Source organism: Genypterus blacodes, unplaced genomic scaffold (assembly GCF_046128005.1).
Source record: "Genypterus blacodes isolate CSIRO-AG114 ecotype Tasmania unplaced genomic scaffold, CSIRO-AGI_Gbla_v1 ptg000110l_1, whole genome shotgun sequence".
NCBI classification, from domain to species: domain Eukaryota; kingdom Metazoa; phylum Chordata; class Actinopteri; order Ophidiiformes; family Ophidiidae; genus Genypterus; species Genypterus blacodes.
In genome coordinates, this window is record NW_027466914.1 from 1,166,378 (window position 1) to 1,193,229 (window position 26,852).

General features: G+C 46.5%; 2 protein-coding genes across 5 annotated transcripts in view; one reads left to right on the plus strand and one right to left on the minus strand.

Annotated features, from left to right (window-relative positions):
• Window positions 1–3,148: 3,148 nt before the first annotated feature.
• On the plus strand, window positions 3,149–10,199 carry txndc5 (thioredoxin domain containing 5). The gene is made up of 10 exons (XM_076161149.1): window positions 3,149–3,397; window positions 4,249–4,401; window positions 4,788–4,896; window positions 5,755–5,851; window positions 6,538–6,653; window positions 6,794–6,880; window positions 7,006–7,167; window positions 8,029–8,111; window positions 8,256–8,385; window positions 8,854–10,199. Exons 1-10 carry the CDS (start codon window positions 3,213–3,215, stop codon window positions 8,974–8,976), a joined length of 1,245 nt encoding a protein of 414 aa, XP_076017264.1. The 5' UTR covers window positions 3,149–3,212; the 3' UTR covers window positions 8,977–10,199.
• A 649-nt stretch (window positions 10,200–10,848) lies between these two features.
• Window positions 10,849–26,852, minus strand: part of bmp6 (bone morphogenetic protein 6) — a 34,824-nt gene continuing 18,820 nt past the window's right edge. Inside the window, exons 2-8 of one of the 4 annotated variants that reach the window (XR_012964666.1) lie at window positions 24,392–24,584; window positions 21,410–21,558; window positions 21,121–21,318; window positions 12,728–12,804; window positions 12,332–12,442; window positions 11,446–11,941; window positions 10,849–11,399 (exon numbers count right to left, since the gene is read on the minus strand). Coding sequence is in view for 1 of the 4 variants with exons in the window: in XM_076161147.1 (XP_076017262.1) it covers window positions 11,792–11,941; window positions 12,332–12,442; window positions 12,728–12,804; window positions 21,121–21,318; window positions 21,410–21,558; window positions 24,392–24,584 (878 nt within the window). In the remaining 3 variants the exon portion in view is untranslated. Of the gene's footprint in view, window positions 11,942–12,331; window positions 12,443–12,727; window positions 12,805–21,120; window positions 21,319–21,409; window positions 21,559–24,391; window positions 24,585–26,852 lie in introns of all 4 variants that reach the window. The other 3 variants (XR_012964665.1, XR_012964664.1, XM_076161147.1) reach the window with 3 other exon arrangements.

Genomic DNA, 26,852 nt, shown 5'->3' on the forward strand with positions numbered 1-26,852 from the left:
GTGGACTAGAACAATATCAAACCAGAGCGTGACGCCGTTTTTTCTTTGCTTCTCTCTGTCATACATCCTCTCTCAGCTTTCACTTTCACCCCACTCTCCACCTGCTCGCTCCACAAGCTTCAGGCAATTAAGAAAATAAACAGAATGTCCTGGAGTCCCCGGGGTCCATTAATCTTTCTTTTTTCCTATTACACCATTCTATAGCCGGCCTGGCAAGGTGCCTGGCCATCAACAATGGGTAACCAGTAGACAACCACAACTATGTGGCCTCCACCTCATGAGGTAAAATGTAAAATGTGTCAGCAGTAATTTGGTCATCTTTCCCCCGCCTGTATGACACGTTGAGATTAAATAGTGATGTGTGGTTATTGGCTTGCCATGGTAACAATAGAGCCCCTTCAGGAGAGTGGGGCCTGTGTGTAGATGTTATTTATCTGGTGGGAAATGAAGGAAAATAATCTTAAATGTATCGATTTTCACTTCCAATGAGCTATAAAGGCGTCTGGAACAGCAGCTGGAATGTGAGAGGGTACGAGAACTGGGGGTCACGACGAGATCAGTCAAAGTTGTGTTTTTTTTTTATATAATAGCTCTCAAATAAACATTAGTAGGTGGGATTTCTCGTACTTTAGACATCTTTGACCAAAACGGGAAAGTGTCAGCACTGGAGTGGAGTAAATCAGAGACAGTTTAATCACATCTGTCACAACAGTACAGACATGAATACCTCTGATGTGAAACTAGACTCATCATGCTCATCATGCTTGGTAAATGTTGAACTTTAGAGGTTCAAGTTCTTTTTTTTTCTAAGCTCAGGCAGGCACATGGAAACACATTTCAGTCTTTCTCGTCTCCTACTCAGGGAGGCCCCGCAAATACGGTTTAAGTTCTGTGCCACACTTTAAAGAGCAAGTGTGTGTGACTTGTGTCTGGTCATAGTCAAAAAGTGAGACATTTCATGAATTCACTCAACCGTTAAGTAGGTTTGAGTGTTTACGGCCAAAGGTCAGAGATTGTTCCTTGTCGACTAATCCATCCAGCTTTTCACGATCGTGGAACTCCAATTCAAATCCAACAAAATGTCTTTTTTTCCCCGCAATGCTGCATCATTTCCATTTGACAGCATAAATTTTCCATTTTACCAGAATAGTGTGTGAGGAAGAGGAGAAAGTTATTCCTCACAGAGCAGACTGGCACATATGCAGCGACTCCTAAAGCACATTCAGGGAGTCAAGTCACCCCCAAGCCACCTACACAATGAAAATGACATCTTAAAGGCAAATAAGTGGGTAATAAAGTACTGGTCCACTTTGGGGTCGATGTAACATCATCTGTCTCTGTTAGAGTATATTGCCTCTCCATTGAGTGGCTTTACTCCCTGTGGACTGAATAATCTGTGTGTGTTTGTGACAACTTTTGGTAAAGGATTGTCATGTTCCCTGGGCAACAAGAGAAATTCCAATACTACACCCCCCATCCCCCACACACACATGCACACACACAGGGCAGTTCAGTAACACCTCAAAATGTAACATATATCTGATATATGTATATATATATCTGGCTTCAAACACCGGCCCTGCATGCTGGGATCATTTTCACCTAATATAAGCTTATAGACATTTAAGTATCCTTGCTGAAATGAAAGAGCTACGCGGCCACACCAGTCTGGAATAGTTTCATAGTATAGTTCCATAGTGCCGCTCTGCGTGACACCTCGGCTTGTTTCCATGCCGTAACCTCTTCCCTTCCTCTTCCCACTCTTCCTGTTGTCTAGATGAAAGGAAAAAGGGGAACGATTGAAGGAGAAATACATGAACTGTATTCAGTTTGCACACTCGTAAACCTTAAAGGAGTGTTAAGAAGATTATAAAGAGGAGAGAGAGGAGAGCTTGTAATCCACTAGATGCCTCATTCAAATGGAGCGTCACTGTTACATGAGGCCAGAACCCCTACAAGAAGAAAAATGAGATTAATTATATTTGTCTTAAATGTTTGCACGCTGCAGCATCATTTCCAGTCGTGATGAGAAGGTGAAGGCAAGTCTGACTCATATCGGACCATCAGTGAGGAAAACCAACAGTCCAGCTGTCATCCAGAGCAGCAGTGAAGTGACGTCTGAGCTGCTGGGCCATATTTTTACAGCTTAACCAAACTTTGCGTCCTGCGTTGATGTGCACAATATGTCATCTTTTCATCTAGGCTTTCGTATATGTGTGCACTCTGAGGGTGGTCAGTTTGATCCAAGAGTCAGGTTTTAGCCTCCCTTGACCCTCTGGCACTTTGCATTTCGCCCATGATGTCATCAACAATCGGGACAGTCTAGTGTAGTTCCCCTTCATGTCTCCCACGACTGAAATTTGAATCAGAAGCACCATGCCCTATGCAAATGTTGAAGGGCAAATGGAGGAGTGGTGCTGGTTGTATTGATGCACATACATGCATAAGTACACACACAAGCTCTAATTATATTCATTTGTGTAAGTGCATTGCTTTGATGATTTTTCGGGTGTGTCATATGAAGATAGCGAACATGTGATGTGAGGGGAAGTTGAAAGTAACACCCATACTCAGTTGGCAGTGTTCCAGTGGCCTTGGAAGTTGGAATGTTGAATATATATCCAAACACATTTCCGCTGGATACATTGTCTTTATTTGTGCTTTTCGTCACAGTGGTTATGCCTCCTGGATAATAGCATGTTGAGCACAGCAAATGGCTCTGAAATTATGAGGAAAAGCCCTATTTACACACACAAATATAAACTATTTCTATTGGTCATGCCCTAACATTTAAAAATGTAGTCCGAAATATGGGTTCAAAACGTTTTTTCTGCAATAGTGCGAATAAATAAACCAGCTGCTGAAAACATAAACTCCCATTTGGAACGTACATTGTCTGCTTAGATTTCCAGGCTTTTGTTTGAAACTTTTCCCATTTCCACAATTTTCTGCGATTGTGCCACGCGGCTTTCCGTACTGCAACTTATTCCGGCCTGCCTGACGATCCTTCGGGTTGTTAGACGTTTTGCGTGCTGCCACAGAGCTACATAACATGCGGATTACACGCACGCCTGCAGCAACAGCAGTTCTCACGCGCGCGTCTCCCATCCACATTCCTTGAACGTGAGCGCTCCCGGAGCACGCTGCGGTAGTGGGACGGTCTTTACACGCCAGCACAGTCCGCCGGCACTGCTCAGCCACAGAGATTCACCATGACCTCAGCACTGAATTTTACTCCTCTTATGTTGTCTTTTATTTATTTTTCCTTACTTATAAGCAGTGTATTCTGCGACATTGATGCTGAAGAAGATGAGCACGCTAAGCACACGTACACGGTTGATATGTTCAATGATGCTGTAGCCACCGCACCCCACTTTGTCATGTTCTTTGCTCCGTGGTAAGTGAATTATGCTCAAGTTACACTAGACAACGTTAAAACATTAAACTAACCGCTTCGCGTCTTTATTTGAAGCATTTTACATGCAAAAGCTACGAGCTGCGTTTTAAAGTGGGAAGAGCTAACCTGTTAGCACTCTAGTAGGCTAACTATATATTTTCTTTTAAATGAACATGGGTAGTTAGCTTAGCATGCTAAGCAGCGTAGCCAACCAGTTAACCACCGGCAGCAGCAAACGCTGACGGGTTTCAAACTCTTCGCGAGTGTACACGTAAGAGGAAACGTGTATCATGTGTGTGACATAAGTTGTAATACCTTGTAAAAGCATATTTAAGTGTTTCGTGTGACGTTATTCATTGTGCAGAGTGAGGAAACCCTCAGGGTGGGAGGCTGTGCTTACGTGGCACGCGCTGATAGAGCGTCAGCGTTTCCAAAACTTGGGTTCGGGGACCCCCAGTGCTCCGTGGGATGGTTGCTCTGTTGGCTCCTCCTGCATGCAGTGCAGTTATGGCAACAAAGCTTCTTATCTTCATGTTTCAGCTCAGATGTCAGCACATTGCATAATCTTTCTAAAATGCCCTAAATTTCTGTAGCCAGGTGAAGTTAACAGACAAAACTCCCATCTTCCCCCCTCAGTCAAGTGTTATGCAGTGATTTAATCCATGTCTCAGGCATTTGACCATTATCTCCTATCAGGCTTTTAATTTTAGTCTAGAAAGTGAACCATACCTTATTCAAATCCTGTATGTGCTTCATTTAATATTGTCTCATTCATGCAAAACATGTTGAGGCCAGTGAAGTGTGTCGTATCTACATTTTATGGGAATTCCACTTGCTCCTCTTGTGTCCAGGTGTGGCCATTGTCAGAGGTTACAGCCAGCATGGAACGAGCTGGCAGACAAATACAACGGCATGGACGACCCCCCTGCGTTTGTGGTGAAGGTAGACTGCGTCCAGGACACCAAGTTCTGCTCCAACACCCACGGGATCAGGGGTTACCCCACGTAAGTACAACACTGATTGACCTGCATTTTGTTGAATATTCAACCGGTATTGTAATTGCATCCTCATAAACGGACTACCAACTGTTCCTGCACACTCAGCAGTCACTGGGTAATGATTGACAGAAGCTTTATAGCTGGAAATAACTACAGCCTGTTTGGTTAAGTTATTTGTCAGTACATATTAATGAAAAGAAACAAAGGTCAATATGTTAGAGTTGATTAAAGGGCTTATATTCATCTATAATTCATTCAATATGATGATTGGAGTTCCTCTAAGTATGATGTTTGTACAGCAGAAGGACTCTGAGTGTTCCTTCATGTGGAGATTTACAGTTTTCAGGCTCCCATGCTCAATTTGTCCACACACCTGTTTTCCATGTGTGCAGGCTGAAGTTGTTCAAGCCTGACGAGGAGGCGGTCAAGTACCAGGGGCCCCGGGATCTGCAGTCTCTGGAATCCTGGATGCTGAAGACTCTCCAGGCCGAGCCTCCCTCAGTGAGTACTGTTCAGTCACCAGGAGGATCTGTGTTTAATTCTGCATTAAATAATTAAATTACAGCGAGAAGCATTCCTCCAATCGCCTCCAAACCTGCTACAAACATTAAGGGGTCCGACGTTTGGCATTGGATGATTCTCATTTGCATTACCAAATTATAGTAGCGGTTTCACAGTTGTTGATGACATCATTGGCAATGACATCATGATTGGAGCCACCCTAGCTTGTCTCAATTTAATAACATCAGAAAGGGAACCACCCCAGCACATAATGACGTCATGTATGAGAGCACCATTCTTCCAATCTCCCACAAACTGGCCATAAATGTGTTCAGGGTTGTCCTAGTATGTCTGTCTCTGTCATTTGTTTGTGTGGAGTTGCGACAAACACCGTTCATACAATCGCCTCCAATGACGTCACTGTCAGTTAGAAGCTGCACACCGTGACAGAAAGATGAGCTGCCCTTCACCTTTGTCAGGCAGCAGTTCCCTCTCAAGGCTGACTCACTCACTTCACAGTAACCATTAACAAAGGTCAGGGGTCAAGAGAAAGAACGGGTTGGTATCTCCCTTCCTCAGCCTGTGTTCACTCACGGCTAGCTCTACACTGCAGAGAGAGAGCAGGGGGAAAGGTTTAGAATGTTTTTGCTGTCTTTTCCTCCGGGATTTCAATTTTTAGTAAAGACTTTATTCATTATATGTTTGAATTAAAAAGCAAAAAGAAATAAGAGGACTTTGGAACCTACAAAGGGAAAAGGGGAAGGTCCAGCTGACCCTGCAGACTTCCCTGCACAGGTTAGACTCTTTGTATTGTGTGTATGGTGGCGCTCATGCAGGTGTTCTCTGTGTCTCTTCCAGGAACCAGAGGCTGAAGCGGAGCCTCCCAAAGCCCCGGAGCCCAAACAGGGCATGTATGAGCTCACCAGCCTCACCTTCAAGGCTCACATCGCCAAAGGTAACCACGCAGCAGACGACCCTCCCGTGTGTAACGCCTTACCACAGCCGGGCTGCAGAAGTGAATGGGCAACACACATTGTGTGTTTGCACAGCTGCATCTTGAACTAACAGATAATTTATTTTTTTTAGTTTGTCTCTGTTTTTGGAGTTATTTTCTGTTTTGGCGACGCTGAGCAGTGTGTCAGGATTACGGGTTAGAGAATGGAAACACCCCATCCACTTGATTTACATAACTTTGACACGTACAGCGTTTCATTTCAACACCATTACCTGCGCCTCAACACACAACATCAGTCAACGCCAGCTCTCTGTATAACACTCGTCTCCTGTCGCCTCACGTTCGCCGGTTTTCCAGACAAGAGCTGCGAAAATAAACTCCGGTCCTGATAATCGTCCTTTTCAACTCACGGCTCTTTAGCTCAGCGGTGATGTCGAACGTTTTGGTGTTGAGGAAAACTAAATGGCCTCTTGTTTGGAGATGAAAAGGCCAGGATATGACATCAGCATTTGAAAGTCTCTGTTTATAGGTTTTGCCTTCAGTAAATGTGGAGCAGTTGATTGCGTTTCACCTCTGGAGCAGGTGTGTGCTTTCACCCGGGCCGAGCCTTGGGGAGCGGAAAGGGCAATCAATTCAGAAACATGTCGGGCCTTTCAAACAATTTTTCTGTTTGTTTTTTTCGACAGGTGCCCATTTAGTCAAGTTCTTTGCCCCTTGGTGCGGCCACTGCAAAGCCATGGCTCCGACCTGGGAGCAGCTGGCCACCGTCTTTGAGCACTCGGATGATGTCAAGATAGGGAAGGTGAGGGCAGATCTGCAGACGGGCTTGTTAAAGGCTGGGCCTAAATGTCAGAGTCATCCTGGTATCTGTTTACATGAGCAGGATGTTGGTTTGATCCTGAGAGGCCTCTTACTCTGTGCTCTCATACGTTTGTTTCCTAGGTTGACTGTACGCAGCACTATGAGGTGTGTTCAGAGAATGGCGTTCGGGGATATCCCACACTGCTCTTCTTCTACAACGGAGAGAAGGTAACAAAGGCTCTTTGGCTGAGAACATGAGTCATGAATCACAGCGACGTGGCTCAGCAGCTGAACACGGCGATCCCTCCCTCACATGGTTCAAATGGAGTGTGTGTGTGTGTGTTTTTATTCAGAAGGAACAGTACAAAGGAAAGAGAGACCTGGACTCCTTCAAAGACTTTGTGGACAATCAGCTGATGGCGCTTTCTGCCGCAGTGGAGCAGCAGGAAGTAGAAGAGGCACTGCCAGCGGCTAATGAGCTTCCCGGCGAGGAGCCCAGTGAAGAGGCGGTGAAGGTGAGTTCCAGTCTGTGCAGTTTGTCTTTCAAGAGAGAGCGCCGTCTTCCTCCCCGGCCCTCCGTTGAGTTCCTGCTTCAGAGCGTTGACAGAATCACAGTCTGTGCCTCTGTGAGCGCTCTCGTCTTCTCTTAAGATTTATTCTCCCACCATGTTCTGCAAAATAGTAAATCTTTTAAATATTCTGAAGACAAAGCGCTGACGCTGTGTGTGTGGGTGTGTGTGTGTATCCAGAGCTCTGCTGCCTGCTCAGCAGATGTCTGTACAGGGGAAATTCATATTTGAGAGAGTAGCCACATGGTAATCATCTATACGTTAGTGTACTTATAGGTCTGTGAGCTCAGCAGCCACTCAGCTATACACTACACAACCACTCATTATGGTCAGACAAGCTATTTCCTGCAGTTGGATGCAAAGAATTTCATATGGGCCACGCAGGGTGACGGTGATTTCATCCATCGCACCACACAACAGGAAAGGTCGAGCGCTTTATGTGAAGCTTTTCATGGCTTTACCAGCTTCAGCTTTTTGTTTAATAGTGGAAATGTTGGCAAGCATTCGCACCAAAGTTAAGAATCTGCTGCAAGAACCCAAAGCCACCCGGTCCTCCAGCCTACCTGCTCCATGTGGTTGATCCTCGTTGTGACTCCAGGAAGTTTGTTTTTTAAATTTAGATTTTTTTTCAAACGGTGTGGGTTGAAGGGGACCAGAGCCGCTGACACAGCATCCAAACTCTTAGCTGATCCATCATCAGTACATCATCAGTAGAGGCTCATTTTTTAAACTCAAGGCCGTTTGTTCAGTCAAGCACACAACACAATCCAGCTCTGTTTAATATCTTTGTATTTGTTCTGTCTGCAGTCCAGTGTGTTGGACCTGAATGAGAGCAGCTTCGATGAGACGGTAGCTAAAGGCCTCACCTTTATCAAGTTCTACGCTCCATGGTAAGAGTCCTGTCTCACACTAACAAGAGTTCCAACATAAATTTGATTCACACTCCAAACTCTAGTATTGGATCTAAACCTTGCCATCCCTCAAGCTCTGTTTCATCACTGCCTGTCTGTCCTCCTCCTCCTCTTCCTCTGTAGGTGTGGCCACTGTAAACATCTCGCTCCGACATGGGAGGACCTCTCCCAGAAGGAATTCCCCGGCCTCACAAATGTGAAGATAGCCAAAGTGGACTGCACGGTGGAGCGCACGCTCTGCAACAGGTTCGCTGTAAGTATCCTTCAACCAGAGTGAGCGTCTTCCTCTCTCATCCCCCCTCTGCCAGGTGTTCTGTTTCCTCTTCATCAGATGTGTCATACAGGATGCAATAATACTAAGATGGAGGTTTTATCGCACAGCCATAAAACAATATGACCGCCTTGAACTTTAATTACAAGCTGTAACTCTGGAGCTGCTTCATCCCTGCCAGATGAAGGCCGTCTGATGCAAAAATGTCTGACACAAATCTCTTTAAGCTCCGGGCCTCGGCTTTGATCGTATTTAATCATAAGGAGCTTAAATGCTTTTTGACCCATCCTAAGAGGATCAGGAACTCATTTCGGTGTGACATCATCATATTTAACTGCAGGTTGGTCAGTTTGAGTGCAGGTGGAGGTTTGAACTCTTTGTGTTGCCTTCTAGTTAAAGCAGATGTAAGGAGATTGAGATTACAGCCTGCGTGTGTGTTTGTCCCGTCAGGTGCGAGGTTACCCCACCTTGCTCATGTTCAAGGCGGGAGCGCAGGGCGACGAGCATCACGGCGGGCGGGACCTGGAGAGCCTGCACGCCTTTGTGATGAAGCAGGCGAGAGACGAGCTGTAAAAGAAATTGAATCGACACACACACTCCACCACTCTGCTCGCCCCTCACTGCATATCTGGCCAGTAGGACATCTCTCTCTCTCTCTCTCTCCCCCTCCCTCCCTCCCTCTCTCTCTCTCCTACAGACGCCAAACCTCGCCTCTCTCTCTGTCTTCAGAAAGGAGTAAGCCAATGTCAAACCGCTCTAGTCTGTTCTTTCTCCGGTGTCGTTGTCTTTTAGATGGAGGACAAGGACGTAATGATTCAGGAGTGTGTTTGGGATGTGAATGTTTTTCATTACTGTCGTGGCTCTGCAGATGAAGTAAGATGTCTGACAAACACTTAACACGCGCAACTCAATCGATCGCAGCCTGAGCTCATCACCACTGTACTCTTATCAAACTTCTGTAGCCGCCTGGAAACTTTCTAATGCAAACTTTTGTACATGTGCTCTTTTGTTAGAATGGAAACACTTTAATGTGACGGTACTGTTGCTCCAGGGGACGAGCGCCTCAGTTGTGTCGTCCCATCGTGAATTTGGGTGTTAAGTTGAGGGTTTGAGGGTTTTCTATCCACGCCAGTGACGGCCTATCTGACTTAACTCTCAGGGAAACACAGGCTAGAGGGAGAGGGGACGGAGGTGTGGGCGTTTTTACGGGAGTCCCGAGCTTAACTTCACGTACGACTCCCGTGATCTCACCCAGCACCTCCCTCTCCTCTCCTCCTGGCATGCGGAGTCTCACACCTGGACCATGTCGCCCCCATATCTATGTTACTGAACAGAAAGCTTCCTTCTAACCTGGCCCTCCCTGTGTAAAGTGTGAATGTAAAGCTTGTGTTGTGTCCCTCAGGCCCAGTAGAGGACAGGCGGGTCACTGGGGGACAGTGTTGGATGTGAAACAGACGCAGGGTGAGGCTGAAATTGTGTTTACAGGTATTTGGATATTCAAATAAGTTTGGAAAAGCTCAATACCCTGCTTCCTGTTAGGCCACGCCCCCTTCCAATGCAAAGAATAACAGTAAAACGCCTTTAGGCCCCGGTTAGGCTCCTGTTTACCGTCTTAAGAGTCACAAACAGTCAGACGAAGCAGTTTTTTGTCGGTACGTTTTTATGGATAGCACACGGTCGAGGCGACTCCAGTGACAGTATTTTTTTCCTTGTGAGTCATGGGTTGTACACTTCCCATGGATTTTGTACAAAAAGAGTGAATAATGGCAAGTTGTAACACGAGATTTCGTAATAAATTTTTTTCCAAAAATAAGTTTGTATTTTCATTTTGTTCTGGCATCTGTTAATAATAAGGTAAGTGATATTTCTTTATAATAAAAGGTGCAATAAATAAGCTGAGAATGTACAAGTATTTACATCAAACAGTCTAAACAGGATCACAAATGTAAACAGCAGCTTACCAGAGGTATATTTTGTACTTATTTATGATTGGTTAGGCACGTAAGGTATTTTTTGATTCTTACTGGTATTAGTTTTCCATTAAAATGTTTCCTAAAAGTTTCATTCAGAGACGCTGAACTCAATGACAAAGCTCACAGTAACGTGTTCATGGCAGATCCATCGCCACCGGACACAAAACATTACTTTACCCTCCCGAGCTGAAAAAGCAGAAGGGCCAGTTTCAGAGAGAGGAGGCACACACACGCACAAACACCGCCGTGCCAGCTGAATGTTTTTCCACAATCTCTTGATGGGCTGTCAGGAGTGGAAGCGTTTGTTAACTTTGAATGCAGCAACATGAAAATGAGCGTTTGCGGTATGTCCGGGGGATAAGGCCGTATTCTTCAGCTCTTTGGAGAAAAACACCAGCTTGGCCGCGACATGCATCACGCCGGACCGAGCTCGGTCAATCTGAGCTCAGCGTGAGCCCGGCAAATATTGACACGGAGAGGATATTTGGGGCAGTGCGCTACTAAAATAGCCTGTGGTCACTTTGGTTCAGTCCATATTATATTTTAGGAAGGCAAATATGGCTTGAGAAGAAAATACAAGAAGAAAAGGAAATGTGAGGCACTAACTCCAATGTATCTTTCATTTAGAATTAAATAGTTTGAATTAACAGCCAGGATCTTATTTAGTCCTGCGTTTGAAGGAATCGGGGCTCCAGCTGACACTAAACTTGATCTATTTTGATCAGGGCAAAGAGATAAACTGCGAGGGTCAAGATGCTCTGACTCTTGGATCTATTGACGCAAAACAATTCCTTTTTCCCCGAGTTTGGACGAGGCTGAGTCGATTCTCTGGGATTATCATTAACAATGGAAGGGAGAAGCGATCCACCAGGAGAAGGGAAGGAAAGCAGCACTCCGACCGGTCCCGCAACAGTTCAGGTTCACCCTCTCGCCCAGGGAGAAGGTGCAGTAGCCTCTCAGGCATCCACACACACACACTTCCAAAAAAACAAACACATTATATACAAACTGAAACATAAGCTCCTCCTTACACACACACACACACACACACACACACACACACACACACACACACACACACACAAGCAGTCATTCACTCAGTTGCAGACCCAGGAAGCGAAGACTCCTTTCCCCAGCCAATAGAGAAGACGAGAGACAACGTTGTGGCTCAACATTGGAGTGGGGTGATGTTGCCTGGTCACCTCTTGAGTGTCGATATCTTGTTGCCTTAAATGTTCATGTTAACTGACGGAGTGCAGTGTCCAAGATTACTGGAATAATAAGATGTAATTTGTCGTTTAGGGTGGAGATTCCTTTGCTGGCTGAAGTGGGGAGCTGGTGCCTGGTTCAGGTCAGTGTCACCCAGGAGTCCTTAGTTCATTTGCAGCCGTCGTCCTGGAAACCCAGTCGCTGTGTCAGTGGCAGCCGCAGGCCCGCACCACCATGTTCTTGTATTTCTTTAGTATAACATTGGAGTTATCGTCGAAGTAGAGCACTGAGATGGCGTGGAGCTTGGTCGGGGCGCAGCACGGCTTGGGGACGTTCTCCGGGTTCATCAGGTGCACCTAAAAGGAAACGTATCAAAAAATTTACAACGAATTAAAGCTCCGAAACCACAACGTTGGAAATGGCCGGCAGATTTTCAAAAGCAGATTCTATTTCAATAAATAATTGTAGCATCAGAATTCCACAGCTCTCCAGTATATATAACCCACTTCTTCTGTGTGGTAGCTTTAAAAATGGATTAAAATAACATCATAAAAATGCTGCTGTGGTGGATGCTGCCACTTGTTGCATCACTGCTGCAATGTTCCTGCGTCCCTAAGAGGAAACGTATGGGCACCGCCACAAAAACACAGGCAGTAACGAGAGACCCAAAGCCTACAATTACATCTTCTTTCACTGTATAAAGTATATACAGAGCGCAGTAAAAAAAGGCAGCGGGTCGGTCTTACTAGTGTCTGCACAATGGCGTGGTTGGTGGCGTTCATGTGGGCGTTGAGGGGGAAGGAGCACTCGCCATCACAGTAGTTGGCTGCGTAGCCCTCTGGAGCGATGATCCAGTCCTGACAGAGGGAGGGGGAGAGAGGCGATGGGTTCCTGAAGTAGAAATCGACTGCTACTACACTGATGCATGTGTGTTTTGAAGCACGTGTTGCAGCTACTCGTGTTTGTTTTGGAACCAATACAAAACCACAAGAACCAGGGCCAGGGCTCTGAACCCACAACCATCTTGCTGTGAGGCAACAGTGCTTAATGGCTTTATTTTTAAATTCTAGCTGGAGACCAAATTGCACTTATTGACCTTTAAGACTTGCTTTTGAGTATATGTGAAAGTATTTGATCCTTACCTGCCAGCCGAGCTCTCTGAAGCTCACGTAGAGTTCGTGTCTCCTGCACGCTGTCTTCTGATCGCTGCTGTTATAATCTGCAGAGGAGGAACAGAAACATTTACCATATTTTGTGTTATCATCTTTCCAGTTTGACACACATATGCCCTCTACATGTAGACTGAGATCACAGCGAGCAGGTGAGCTTTAAAGAAAGAGCGTGCACACTCAGCAAAAGCCTTCCCTGGATAAATAATATTCACCAAATTCCCGATGAAACAGTGCGAGTGTGCCACATAACATTCTCACTATGACAATGTGCCTCATGGAATACACTGGGTGGAGACATGTCAGGGCGTAAACTGGGGCACAGTTACATCGGTCACTACGCTATACGTGCTCCACATTCATCGCATCTGAACGCGTGCCTAATTGAATTCATCAGCACCGACTTGGCCCGAGCACAAGTGGTGACACAGCAACGGCTGCGTTTAACAGTCTCTGCCGCTCCATAGTTTGCCCTTAATTGTCTGCGAGACAGTCCCAGCTACAAATGTACGTTTTGCTATTTCATAGTGAAGGAGAAATCGGTCACCGTGCTGAAGTTGAAAGGGTGACACTAACTTTCCTCTCTCTCTCTCTCTCTCTCTCTCTCTCTCTCTGTGAGATATGGGCGACCTACAAAATAATGACCAAAACTACCAGAAAATGATCCTCATGTCCTGTAGATGCTGCGTTTGAAATTTTAGAGCTCTAGCTCTTAAATTCACCAAGATATGGGCTTTTTACAAAAACAAACGATTTGGTCCATGGTTACACTGTCGTTTTGGGAAATGGGACCAAAAATTTAATTTGCCCCAAACTACCAGAAAATGATCCTCACGTCCTGTAGATGCTGCGTTTGAAATTCTAGCGCTCTAGCTCTTTCACAGACCAAGATATGGACTTTTTACAAAAACAAACAATTTGGTCCATGTGGCATCTTCTGATCGCCTGTCCGTTCCTGCAGGGAGATTTTTAGGCTAATTGCATAGAAGTAAAATCCTTCATGATGCAAGTTTACATTTGCTTATTTCCCAAAACTGTCGTTTTGGGAAATGGGACCACAAATTGAATTTGCCCCAAACTACCAGAAAATCATCCTCACGTCCTGTAGATGCTGCGTTTGAAAGTCTAGCGCTCTAGCTCTTTCATAGACCGAGATATGGGCGATCTACAAAAACAAACAATTTGGTCCATGGTTACACTGTGGTTTTGGGAAATGGGACCAAAAATTTAATTTGCCCCAAACTACCAGAAAATGATCCTCATGTCCTGTAGATGCTGCGTTTGAAATTCTAGCGCTCTAGCTCTTAAAATCACCAAGATATGGGCTTTTTACAATTTTTACAAAAACAAACAATTTGGTCCATGGTTACACTGTCGTTTTGGGAAATGGGACCAAAAATGTATTTTGCCCCAAACTATCAGAAACTGATCCTCATGTCCTGTAGATGCTGCGTTTGAAATTTTAGAGCTCTAGCTCTTAAATTCACCAAGATATGGGCGATCTACAAAAACAAACAATTTGGTCCATGGTTACACTGTGGTTTTGGGAAATGGGACCAAAAATTTAATTTGCCCCAAACTACCAGAAAATGATCCTCATGTCCTGTAGATGCTGCGTTTGAAATTTCAGCGCTCTAGCTCTGTCATAGGCTGAGATATGGGCGGTCTACAAAAACAAACGATTTGGGAAATTCGACCAAAAATTAAATTTGTCCCAAACTTGCAGAAAATGATCTTAGTGCCATCTAGATGCTGTGGTTGAAAGTCTAGCATAAGTTTAGAACCTCAAACACACAATATTTGATTACCAACTATCATTTCTACTCACTGAGCTATGAAGGGATGACGTTTGCTTTGGTCCTTCTGCTCACCTGTTAACAGGTTGCTTCTAGTTAAAAACAGTTTTTTACAGTGGGAGCACACTCTTAAGATCAATTACCCACCTCACTTTCCTGTGGGTGACCGACATTGACAGAGGCATAGGAGAGAGAGTGAACATGTGGACCTTTTTTGCTCCTCCAATTAAAAACAGGAGTATCATTTTACAGTGGACCGTTAGAAACTCAAGATTGGTTATCTTTGGTTATATAACATTTAAATGTTATTGTTTCTCACAATGAAATAAAGAATATCATACAATACAATGCGGGAGGAGAATGCAAGTTTTGATAAAACTGAAAAAGAGCCTCACTCAGGAGAACCGTCTGGCTCCTACAGTCAAAACACGAGAGAAGGTTTGCTGCTCATATGAGAACATCACATGAAATCAGATCTTCTGCTGCTGTAATATCCAATGACATGCTGTTTATCTGTGTAATAGCCTGTCCACTTAGCCGCTCATTAAATAGGAGAGTCATAATTTCACTGCAGTCGTGCGTGTTGCATCCAGATTTCATCATCGAATGAAAGTTCATTTGGAGTGGTCTCGCTGACTGGACTGCCCATATCCACCAGCGTCATCCCAGTTCATCTCTAAGGGACGCAAATTAGGGAAAGAGAGACAGACAGAGACGAAGTTGGATTTGTCATTCGGATTCACGTCATCTTGGAGCATAAAGTTGGGGCTTCATTTTCTATCCATATCAAGAATATCACTGCTGCTATACAATAACAAACAACTTGAAATAAGGCTGCCTAACGCCTTATAAGAGTCTGGTTTATGAGGACTGATTCAATGCATTGGGAGTCAATATGGGTCATTACATTTCACTATAATTCCATTATGCACTATACTGATGCTCCCAAATAGAGTTTCCATCACACTATACCCACCCCTCCTCCTAAAATCAGCTGTTCAGATCAAAGACGCAGATCAAAATGTGACCTAAATTCTCCCCAAACCAGAACAATAACACAATCACTTCTCCTGAGTGTGTCAGGACGTACAGTAAGTATGTCATCTGATTAGAGGGGTTCATTCTGCAAGAGACAGGAAACCGAAGGTGAGAGGGTGGGGGGGTAGTGGGTCAAAGGGTCACCCGTAACCGTGGACTACAGTCAGGTGTTTCCCTAGTTTAGTGTTCCTTCCTTTGCAATAGGAAGGGAAGTTCACTTCATGTCTGCTCATTTGAAAATACAGTGTGTGTGTGTTTTCATTTGTATGGGTGGATGTGTACCTGGTCCTCCATCTACATCTTATGTCTGTGTACAATTTGCACCAATACACACCGTCCCGCCTCCCTGTGGACTGACTGACCTGTCCCGTCTCAGCCAAACTCTTCCACAGCAGAGAGAGCAGATTTACTGTGGGACAAATGAAGGAAAAGGCCTCTGGTTGCTCTCATACCAGCTAATTTCTCCTGTACGTATCGTAAACAGAACAACACCTGACTCTGCAGAGGTTTTGTTCTCAGCATTGTAGGGAAATTTGCAGCGTGTAGAGTGTTTATATACAGGAAACATCCAAGGCCGGACAGAGGAACAGTGCTATTGAGAGTACAGCCCTGTTTGGCTCAGTCACACTCACACACAGCCTGGACTGGGTTGTAATGTTTAGTGTTTATTAATAGTGTAAGATTCATAAATACACCAACAAATTATGAGAAGACACTGTATTGCTGTTCAAATCATCGCATTTACTGCCTGCAGAATATTCTCCCCTTTCCTCTCCTCTTTCTCAAACACACGCACACACACACACACACACACAGAGCTCATTTTTCTTGCACCTCTCGGCCTTCAAAGCCGTCGGCATTTACAGTCTGTGGGGCTCTTTGAGAGGAATAAAGCTGATATTTACTGTGGGCTTTCATTGAGTGTAAAGGCTCAGATTTGTGGTGCCCATAAACCACATCTCCCCTTCCTGCCTGTAAAAATTTAATGCCACACGGCTACCGCTGAGCCCCGGCTCCCACGAGGCCTCCATTCATTTCTTTCTTCTTCAGCTCGATGCAGAGAAGCGGTGGGAACGTGAACGTGAACAGTTACGACTTGGGAGATTGGGAGAAAAGCATTTTAAAATCTGTCTTCACATGGTAATAAGGATAATACGGATATGACACTCTTCACTCATTATACTAATACAGAATATCAACAAAGCACAAATCAAGCCCATTTTCAGCTCTCAGTTCACCCTCTCCTGTTCAGCTGTGTGCCAATGGGAGTGACTGAGTCTGACCGTATCTGAACCTGCTGTGCCTGCAAGCAAAGAACTCTGGGTAGAAACTTCTAAGCAAACTAGTTCCCAAATTCCAAATCTCTGACCTGAAAGCATCTGACGTTTCTCAAGACAAACTGAATATTAAATGTCAAGAAAGCAGCAAAGTGGAGGATATTCACAGTTCTAACCTGGAAATGTTCACAGATGACCTTGTGACCTCAAACCTCAGCTGCTGGAATCAGTTCACATTGAATTCATTTAGGCGGGGTTGCTGGTTCCCACCCTGTCTATTCAATAGGAGGGGAAACGCTGCTCCGTGCTGAACGTACGCACACTGAGTCTTTAACACAGATACGCTGGGCTGATATTAACCCTTGGTGACACTACCTGCCTTTCATTAAGGCCCTGACACACTGAGCAGCGCCTCAGCCGGGAGGAAAAGCTCATAAATTACATTTATCACGTTGCTCCAAAAATACAAGAATCAAACGGTGCCAATTTAGAAGTTACAGCCCGGGCGTTCCTCGCAAGAAGGGTGTGTGTGTGTAAGAGTGTGTGCGCATGACATTTGACATTAAAAAGTCATTCAAACTCTCGAGGCCGCTCAGTAATTCCACGCTCGGCTCCAGAACTTTCTCAAAACAGGAGACGTTCTTGGGTGAGAAATGATTGCAGCTTGTACAGTAGCAATTACATGAACTCCCAGAGAGATAATGACGACAGAAAAGATGAATCATCCGCCCGGTTTGTGAAGGAATGACCCCGGAAGAAGGAAGGAAAGCGTCAGAACGCCGACGTGAGACATGAAAGGAGAATGTCATCGTTGTCCCTGATGTTTCGCCTCAATTTTCCCTCCCTCGCTCCCAGCAAACCACCACCGCTGAAGTTTATCTTTCTTCCTGTCTTTCATCACAGAGGTTATTAAACCCTGCGAGGGAGCTCCACCATGTCTAATTACTCCGGGCGGTAAACAAAAGGAGGTCGGGTGGGGAGGGTGTGAGGAGAATGAGGGGGAGGAGGGAGAGGAGAAGGAGGAGGAGGAGAGGCAGATGAAAAAACACAGCTGGCCCAGCGCCGTGTTATTATAATGCTTTAAGCGATACCGTTAGCGTGGTCAGTATTTTAGCTGGCAGCTAATGACTGGCTAGACCTAATTACAGGCCGCCGGTGCTGAGCTGGGATGTGATATTCCTTCCTCGGATGGTTGTTAACTTCCCCCGCAGCCAAAAGCCAAAACTCCCACAGCCTCCCCCGGGCCTTCTTCACCCGCAGGACCCCTAAATTACCTTTAAAGGTGTCGTATTGTTCTTTGAGCAAAGGTAGGACCCAGCCTTCGCCCAGGTCAGGAACACCCAGAAGGCCGGAGGAATCGCACTTTCACACAAACATGTTCAATACATCCTCCAAGTCAGACTTTTAGGGAGAACTACTATTGGCACAAGCTGCTGATAGGTTCAAAGAAAGATTAGAATCAGCAGCAGAAGAAGGCCCAAAGTTTTATACCCATACCACCATCCGGGCTGAGTGATATTCAGCAGTGCAGCCACATTCAGAATGAGATGAAAATGATCCTAAAGAGCCGTGAAGGTGTCAGTTGCACCCTTGACGAGCACAAACAGGCACCAATTCCATTTAAGAAGCGACAGAGTTAGAGCGCTGCGGCGGTGAACCACACAGATCGAGAGTGTGTCATTTTGGCAGCGGGGGTGCCGACTATTTTTAGAAAACATCCAGAGCAAAGTAAGTCACGCTGGAAAAGGTTAAAAAAGCCTCCTATGTGGAAGCGAGCGCACACAGGAGCGATTAAAAACAAACACGTCGCTGCCTTCCGGCCTCAGATTTGATGTTTTTAGGAAAAAGTATCGGGTCAAATTATTGGTGAAATGCTCCTTTTAGACGGAGCTGAACTGATGCAGCTCTGTGCCAGACAGAGGGAGAGAGAGAGAGAGAGAGAGAGAGGGAGAGAGGGGCACAATGTCCACAGTTTGTTTCTCCCTCTGAGCGCTCTGCAAGACGGATGCTCTCCCCATCCATCCTGTCCTCCTCCCCGTCTCTGGAGTGAGTGATGCGGTATTGGAACCATATGCCCTCCTGAATTCCTGGCGGATCCTCCCATCGCGTCCGATCCCAGCAGTCCTCCGCCGCTGCTGCTGGCCGCGGACACTCTAGTGTCGCGAGGAGGGGGCGAGGAGGAGGAGGAGGAGGGGGGGGCCTCCCCGCTTCCTGTGTAGGATCTAAATATTTACACTCCCCGTCGTCCCGAGTGGCGAGGCGGAGAGGTCTTGATGTTTCGGGTTATGTAAAGTCCAATCCTCCAGGACGCATATTTAACAGATTGTCCTTGTTAGAGTCTCGAGCAAGATTTTGGAGCGGAGAAAGTTTCCTCGTCCTCCGGATACAGACTGAACCGCAGAGGCACACACACACACACACACACGCACACACACACAGCCGACCTAATCATCAGATTCCGGTAACAGGTCACTTATTAAACTACAGCGAGCGGGGATAATTAAATACAATGAGATATTCATGGTGAAGTAGAATAAGAGAACGTCCTCTTATGCACCATAGTCAAATAAACACAGAGCGGTAAACAGCTGATTCATCACAAACTGTTCAAATACGTCCATTAATATTGATGGAGTGTGAGTGTGTGTGTTTGTTGCCCTGTGCGTGCCACATCTGTGACAATTAAACAAACAGATCCTGAAGAGATTAAATACGCTGACGTCGGCTGCGGGTCAGGAGTTGAATTCTAATCGCGGGTGTGAGCGCCTGGTGTCCGCCAGTGCTCGACTCCATCCAAGTCTTAAAACATCAGAGGACATCTCGAGGCAAAGGTGACAGCTGTGTGGAAGAGCGCAGGAGATAAACATGTGCTCCACTCAAACTGTCCTGTAGCATAACAAATGCTCTCTCCTCTTGTTATGTCAGCCAACGCTTTCATCTGAAGCAATTACTGAGGAAGAGCCCCTGCAGGAATTCAACTTACAACCCCTTGTGTTAGCGGCGGCCCAGTGAAACCTACTGAGAAGGCGCCGCGGATGCGCTGCACAAACAGAGAGCGAGGCCAACGGATCTCTGCCGAGCTCCGTTTGAACAAACCCAACAAGCGCAGAGACAGAATACTCCAATACTCCACTTCTCCAAGACTCCTACCCTGATATAAAGATGTCTGTTCCCAGCTAGGGGGGTCAGAGTTCACCCAACTTTTCATTCAGGCCTGTGGCAGCCGCCCGTCTTACTCTTCATCTGTCTAATTAGCCGAGGATCAGTCGGATCTTAGCTGCAGAATCGCTGAACTGCTGCTTTGTTCTGGACTGTGGCGGCACAATGGAGCCTCACAGCAGGAGCTCAGCCGGGGGGCGGGTGAGAATTACACAGCAGGTGAAAGGTGGGTGGGATTAGGGCTCCATTTAATTTGGAGGGCTTATAGAGCTCACAACACGGCGCTCACGGCCGCTCATTACATCATCTGGGGAGCGAGAGAGTGACGATGAGGTTCAGAGGGATGAAGCTGTCAGGACGCATTTTCTGGCTCGGTCCGGAATCGGCATTTCATCATCATTTCTTCCTAACGCACACACATTCTCTCTCTCTCTCTCTCTCTCTCTCTCTCACACACACACACACACGGCTCATCTGAAACATCTCAATCTCTGTTTATCTTTCCCCCACTTTTACTCCAAATTCTTTGGCGTTTCAGCTGAATTCCCTAACTCGTCTCAGCCTCCACTTCTCTTCTCTGGAGCGCTGCCACAGAGCCCCCCGTCATAAATAACACACACCTTACATAACGCTGTGATATATCGCCGCGCTCCACATGCAGGTGTTGGGAAACGGAGCTAAATGTGATTTTTTTGAGGTGCGATCCAATGATACTCTTGCTCCATTTGTCACTGGTTTGCCGCGCCGCTCCGCCGTACGAAGCCACGGGAAACCAAACTCCTGCAATTCTGTATTCATTCACTTCACTACTTCACTTATACACGCTGAGACTCAACAACAAGAGCCGGGTTTGGATGTCATCCCTGTTTTAGGAATGTTTCCTTTCAGGGAGCTGATTAGAGAACGATCCAGCTCAAGTCAAAGCCAATTCATCAAGTCTCAACCAGACTTCAAACACATGCTCTCCATCCATTCATCTCAACAGGTGATCCATCAGTGACGGGACAGTGAGGTTAAGTCGCGGGTCGGTTTGTGTGTCTGCCCGTGTTCACGGCGGCACTGCGTGACGAGGTCAGTTAAAGTTCGCGGCACCCACCTGCCGGGCTCGGCCCTCTGGATCCCTCCTGCGGCTGCGTGGAGCGGTTGCGGTTCTGCTGGCGGCGCTTTCCGCCGGTGGAGCGGGCGGAGCGGACGTGCACCTCGCTGACCTTGAAGAACGCCACCATGAAGGGCTGCTTCTCCTGGGCGCCGTCGCGACCCACCAGCCCCGCGTCCTTGGAGCTGATGCTCTGCCCTGATCCAGACAACACAAGCGTTTACTTTGAGTTAAATGAACTCTGAATCCTGCTCCTCCTCACCCTCTTTACACAATCTAACCCCCTTACCGCTGCCGGTCTCCACGCTGACCTGCAGGCCCAGGTTGTGCGTCGGGCTCATCACCCACAGGTTACTGGTGGCTGTGATGTCAAACTCCAGCCAGCCCTCCTCAGCCGCCCACAGCCTGCGAGACTCCAGCAGGAACAGATCTGCCTCTCTGGAGGAGGGGGAAACACAGAGAAAAGTGGGATTATAATATTAAACAGGCCAGACACAGTATAACGCTTGTTTTCATGACCCGGGGGGGAAAAATAGAAATGTGTGTTTGGCCGTAGCTATGGGTACGTAAAGGGAAAGACAGAACCGAAGCGAGTCGATATCAGAAGTGTCCAGTCGTCTGCTTTACTGATCATTATATTTTATCACTTAAGTCATTCAGGAAATCATACGAGCCACATTGAATCCAGAGGTGCAGCACAGTAGAGACATCACAACCCCGAGCTGGACACGTCTGCATTCCTGGTTTGTATCAATGTAACGTCTCATAACAGAGTGACAGGAAGATGGATAACAGCACTTAAGAGAATATGCTTGGGTAACACTCTAATGTATTCAACCGGAGCTCTGACCGTGAAGTCCACCTCTCCAGGGGACGCGAAATAGGAAGGAATTAAGGTTTTGGTATCAGGCTACAGGTGTGTTAATGTCATTTCAGATGTTTGTGCGAATCAGGCTGCCGATGAGGCGGAGCAGAGGAGGAGGAGCGGCTCGGACGAGGACGCGGCGATACGGCAGCTCTGTGATAAGAGAGCAGAGGAGGCGTAAGGAGATGACAGAGGATGAGTGATAAGAGGGCCGGTCCTCCCACTGTCCCATTACAGTAGTAATAACACAGCGTCGGGCCCGACCCATCCTCCTCCTGACCCGCACATCAAAGCCTCGCAATCGGCCAGGTGTTTCCCAGAATGCCCCCGCGGTCATGCATCAGCAGCCGCTCCTTATTGGTCATTAATGAGAGTGTTTCTGACGGCTTCCGTATGAGCCTGGATCCCTGCACGCAAACACACACACACACACATACATACACGCGCACACACACTCCACCCCGCTGGCGAGTTCACACGTTCGTCACAGCATGGACCAGACTCTGCAGGGCCTGATGGGGGGATCTGCGGGGGGTCGAATCCCAGACCCACCTGCAGGCTGCACCAGGCCACTAACAACCAACTGTAAAACATCTTATTGACTGACTGCTTAAATGAACTGGAATAATAAGGTCAAAGGCCAAACGTGGCGTTTCTTGCCATAGTAAATCTCCTTTATAAGTCTTGTCAATGACTGTTGTTAAAAATGTAAGGCGATGTGGGCGAGTGGAGCTCACAGCTGGGCCGCCGACTCCATCTGCTTTCATCTTTTAAGCTGCAGCAAAGGCACGACGGAGGGAAGCGGCGATATGTGGGTCACACATGTAGGAGGGGAAGGACAGAAGAGAATGCAATAGTATCTAAGAAGGGGAAGGAATAGTATGCAGGTGATGTAACCGGTTGAATGGCTGAATGGGTTTCTTCAGTGATTGCACCAACTCGCCTTTTCTCCTAAGATGTCAGCCACGCCACATTTTTGGGACATTGTAATCTGTCGCATTCCTCGCCTGCTGTGAGTGAAACCGCCCTAATCAAATTAAAAGTACAAAGAGTGTGAGGCTAATTAAGCGGTCTGTCATTACAGCGCAGAGTCAAAACGGGAGCTTTTACGGGAAAGGAAGGGCTCGGGAAAGTGAACAGCAAAACACAAAACACAACAAAAGAGCGCGCGTCACACCCGTCAAATGTCAGACATTGTTCAAATGCCTTGTGTTCGTTAGAGAGGAGAATGTGTGACCAAAGTAACAACCTGGAGGTCAGGCAGAGGATGTTTTGTCAGTGAACCCAGCACCTTGAATCCACTCTTACAAAGCATAAACACGCAGCGAGCCACACCAGAGCCACCCAGGCTGTAATTTACTTCAAGGTAAAAAAAAGAAAAACATGTAAAAACCTACAATAATATAGAAATTGGAGATATAGGAGCCCTTTAATCTTCGTATATCTGCACAAATAAAAGGCTTTACCTCCAGGCAGGGGAGCACAAACCTGCCATTGTGGGGATGAAGGAATGCAGCTAATCAGAAGCTCTTGATACTCACAGAAAAATATACTTCACCAACATCTCAGGCTGAACATGGAGTCACTTTAAGCATGTAAAGTCTGAGTTTCTTGTTATTATTTATTAAGGGATAACGTATTGTCGGTGGGTGATTATTGAGGAATAAATCTGAATCAGAATTGGACCCTACACAGATCTGTATAATATAAATCCACTCAGATTAATCTGTATACATCCTGGAACTCTTGGCGGACATGTTCGCCTAGAAAAGGACGACAGAAATTCCTTTCAAGTCTCCCAAATATCATTCAGCGATCTCATTGGGTGTTTACGCAGCCGTGCAGTCTGAGTGTAAATGTTTGACATGCATTAGCTGTACTCTTTGGGCCGGCCGGAGGATTTGAAGCGGCACTATTTCTGTAAGACGCGGTTTTGGTTGATTTTACATTATAAACATGGCAAGGAGTCAGTGTGTGTGTGTGTGTGTGTGTGTGTGGGACAGACAGGGAGAATGATAGAGCGATAGAGACGCATGCACACACACACACGCACAGAGCAGTCAGGCCCTTTTTTTAACTTAATTTCTCTTTTTGTATCCACAGAAAGTCACACACACAGATTTGCTCCTGCCCAGCACAACCACTGTGTCCAACTGCAGCTCACATGGCTCAACCAGGACCCGCCCATGTGTGCATCACTGTACCACCAACGCTTCATGTAGAAAATGATACGTCAGACATCTAGAGTATTTCCATTTGATGTCATGTTGCAGCCAGAAAAGCAGAGCGCTGGGTTTGGCTGACAGATCGTCTCCTAAACATGAAGCTTCATATGGCTTCAATAAGAGAGGAGAAGAAGAATACGGGACCTGGAGGTCAGAGGGGACAGGATGGACATGTGACTACCTGTCAGGGTGCTCCTTGACCACCTGGTAGACTTTGAGTAGGAAGGTGTCGTTGCGGAAGGCGCGGCTCACACACTCCTTGTAGAGGCGGAACTCGGCTGCGGTGACGGCCTCGCCCTCTGGGATCTGCGAGAGGTTGAACTTAAACTCCTTGTGGTGACGCCGGTGTGGAGAGAGCTCCCTGTCGTACTCCACTGTGGGACACAAACACAAGCAAAAACAAGTTATAAACTCTTTCTGGATATTGTAGTTTAATCTAAGGAACATGTGACCTCATTTTCAAACAAACAACGATGCTTCTTTGACCTTTAAACTCTCTTTTCAGTGCCTTGGCTCTGTCTCCGGTACATACACATACTGTACATACACATGCAAGCTTCCATTTCCTGCTAAAAGGAGTAAATTGCATATTTACAAACAGAGTCTCAGTCTAAATATACAGTAGAGTGATGAGCAGATATGTTTCACAGACACGGAGCTGAGGTCGACCATAGAAGCCTTTAGAGCGAGCTCATGTCATTCATACATGAAGCCTAATAGCTTTGGTGGCTTCCAGTTTCCCTAAATAAACCCCTGTTATCATCAGGCACAAGCTAAAGCGGCAGCAAAACTTCGAGACGTTCCCCGACCACTTCTGACGGCGTGAAATGACAAAAACCAACAAATGCTTTCCCTGCTCCGCTTTTAAGTGCAATACACGCCGTAATGATTATGTGCTCTGTGTGGGACTGGAACCGTCTCCCCTCATGGAGGTTTGCTCCCACAGCAAAGGACATGCAGAGTCTGTGTGTCCACCGACACAGACATAGACACACTACCACATAGACACACTCCCACACACTGCTACACTGACACACAGACACACTACCACATAGACACACTCCCGCACACTGCCACACAGATACACAGACACACAACCATACAGACACAGACACACTGCCACACAGACACACACACACACAAACTGCCACACTGACACACTCCCACACACACACACACTGCCACACAGATACACAGACTCACTACCATACGGACACACAGACACACTACTATAAAGACACACCGACACACTACCATACAGACACACAGACACACTGCCACACCAACACACTACCATACAGACACACTGCCACACACACACACACACAGACATAGACACACACACACACAAAGGCCTCAAACAGGGCCATGTGGACGACAATGAGCCGTGCCTGCACAAACCCACCCATGCAAACATAAAGCTCCCATGCCAAACCTGAAGTACACACTGTCGTCTATAAAGCGCACGGAAAATAGTAACTTAATTACTCGCAGCACCCAAAACACACACGCACCAACGCACTACTACGACTCACAGCGACACACACTCCGACTGACAGAAATACCTTCTGGTACGCTACACACCGCACATACACAAGCAGGCGCACCACACTGTATACACACACACGCACTCTATCATCATCTCCACTCCAGTTTCCACTCAGTGCCGTGAGCTTCCACAGGCTGTGGCTTCACCGCCGCATAAGTGCAAGTCTGACCGGATGCCCCGACTTTAAAAAAACCCAGAGCTGGACTCTTCTGTTCTCCCAGCAGAGAGACGGGCCATCATGGATGTTTCTCCTCTTCCTCTGCTGCTGCTGCTGCTTCAGGCAAAAGGGAGGAAGAGGATGAGAGGAGGAGAAGCACAGCAGGTGAGAGCCTTCATCAGCTGCTGTGTGTGTTTGAATCACATCTTCTGCTACAATGAGACACAGACAGAACTGCTCACACACACATCTACCGGTGAGCGAATGAGATCCTAAGAGTAGGAAAGTAACAACAATAAGGTTCAGATAAAGACAGAATAGGAATGTTTGTGCCGTTTGCGGAATATCGTCTCAAATCCCAAGGATCTGCTCTCTCTCCCGATCCTTAAGTTAGAGGTTAGAAGTGAGCAGCAGCTGTGGTGAATTAGGATCTAAGTCATGACGGCGTTTTTACATTTACAGTGAATGAGATTAAAACAGGTTCAAACTACTTAAGAGTTGACTGAACTAATACCCAACAGCTGTCCTGGAACCAGAAACACGAGGTGTGCCCCGTCTGGATTAGTCGGTTCAGCCTTATTAAGAATACAAATTCAGAGGAATGTTTCACTTTTGCATGCCAGTGAGTTTGGCTCCTCGCTCCAGATCTTAAAGACAAGATTCCATACACTGCTTCAGATGTGAGAGGAATCTGATCTCTCTACTGCTGTCAACACATTCAAATGGTATTCCACGTGTTTTATCCATTTTTACAAGGATGAAGTGATCAGATGTGTGTCAGATATGATCGCTCGGAGTAAATTGATTCCTGGATCCTGGATGGTGTGTGTGCGAGTGTGTGTGGGGAAGAGGAAGAGAAAGAGAAAGAGAAAGACCACTGGATGCCATTTCAGCACTCAATCCTTGCAAAGTGTGTGTGTGCGTGTGCGTGTGCGT

Excerpts from the sequence above, each read along its gene's own strand:
- txndc5 (XM_076161149.1), top strand. The coding sequence starts at position 3,213 with ATGACCTCAGCACTGAATTTTACTCCTCTTATGTTGTCTTTTATTTAT. Across the intron at positions 3,398-4,248 it reads GTCATGTTCTTTGCTCCGTG|GTGTGGCCATTGTCAGAGGT; the intron begins GTAAGTGAATTA and ends TCTTGTGTCCAG. Across the intron at positions 4,897-5,754 it reads TCCAGGCCGAGCCTCCCTCA|GAACCAGAGGCTGAAGCGGA; the intron begins GTGAGTACTGTT and ends TGTCTCTTCCAG.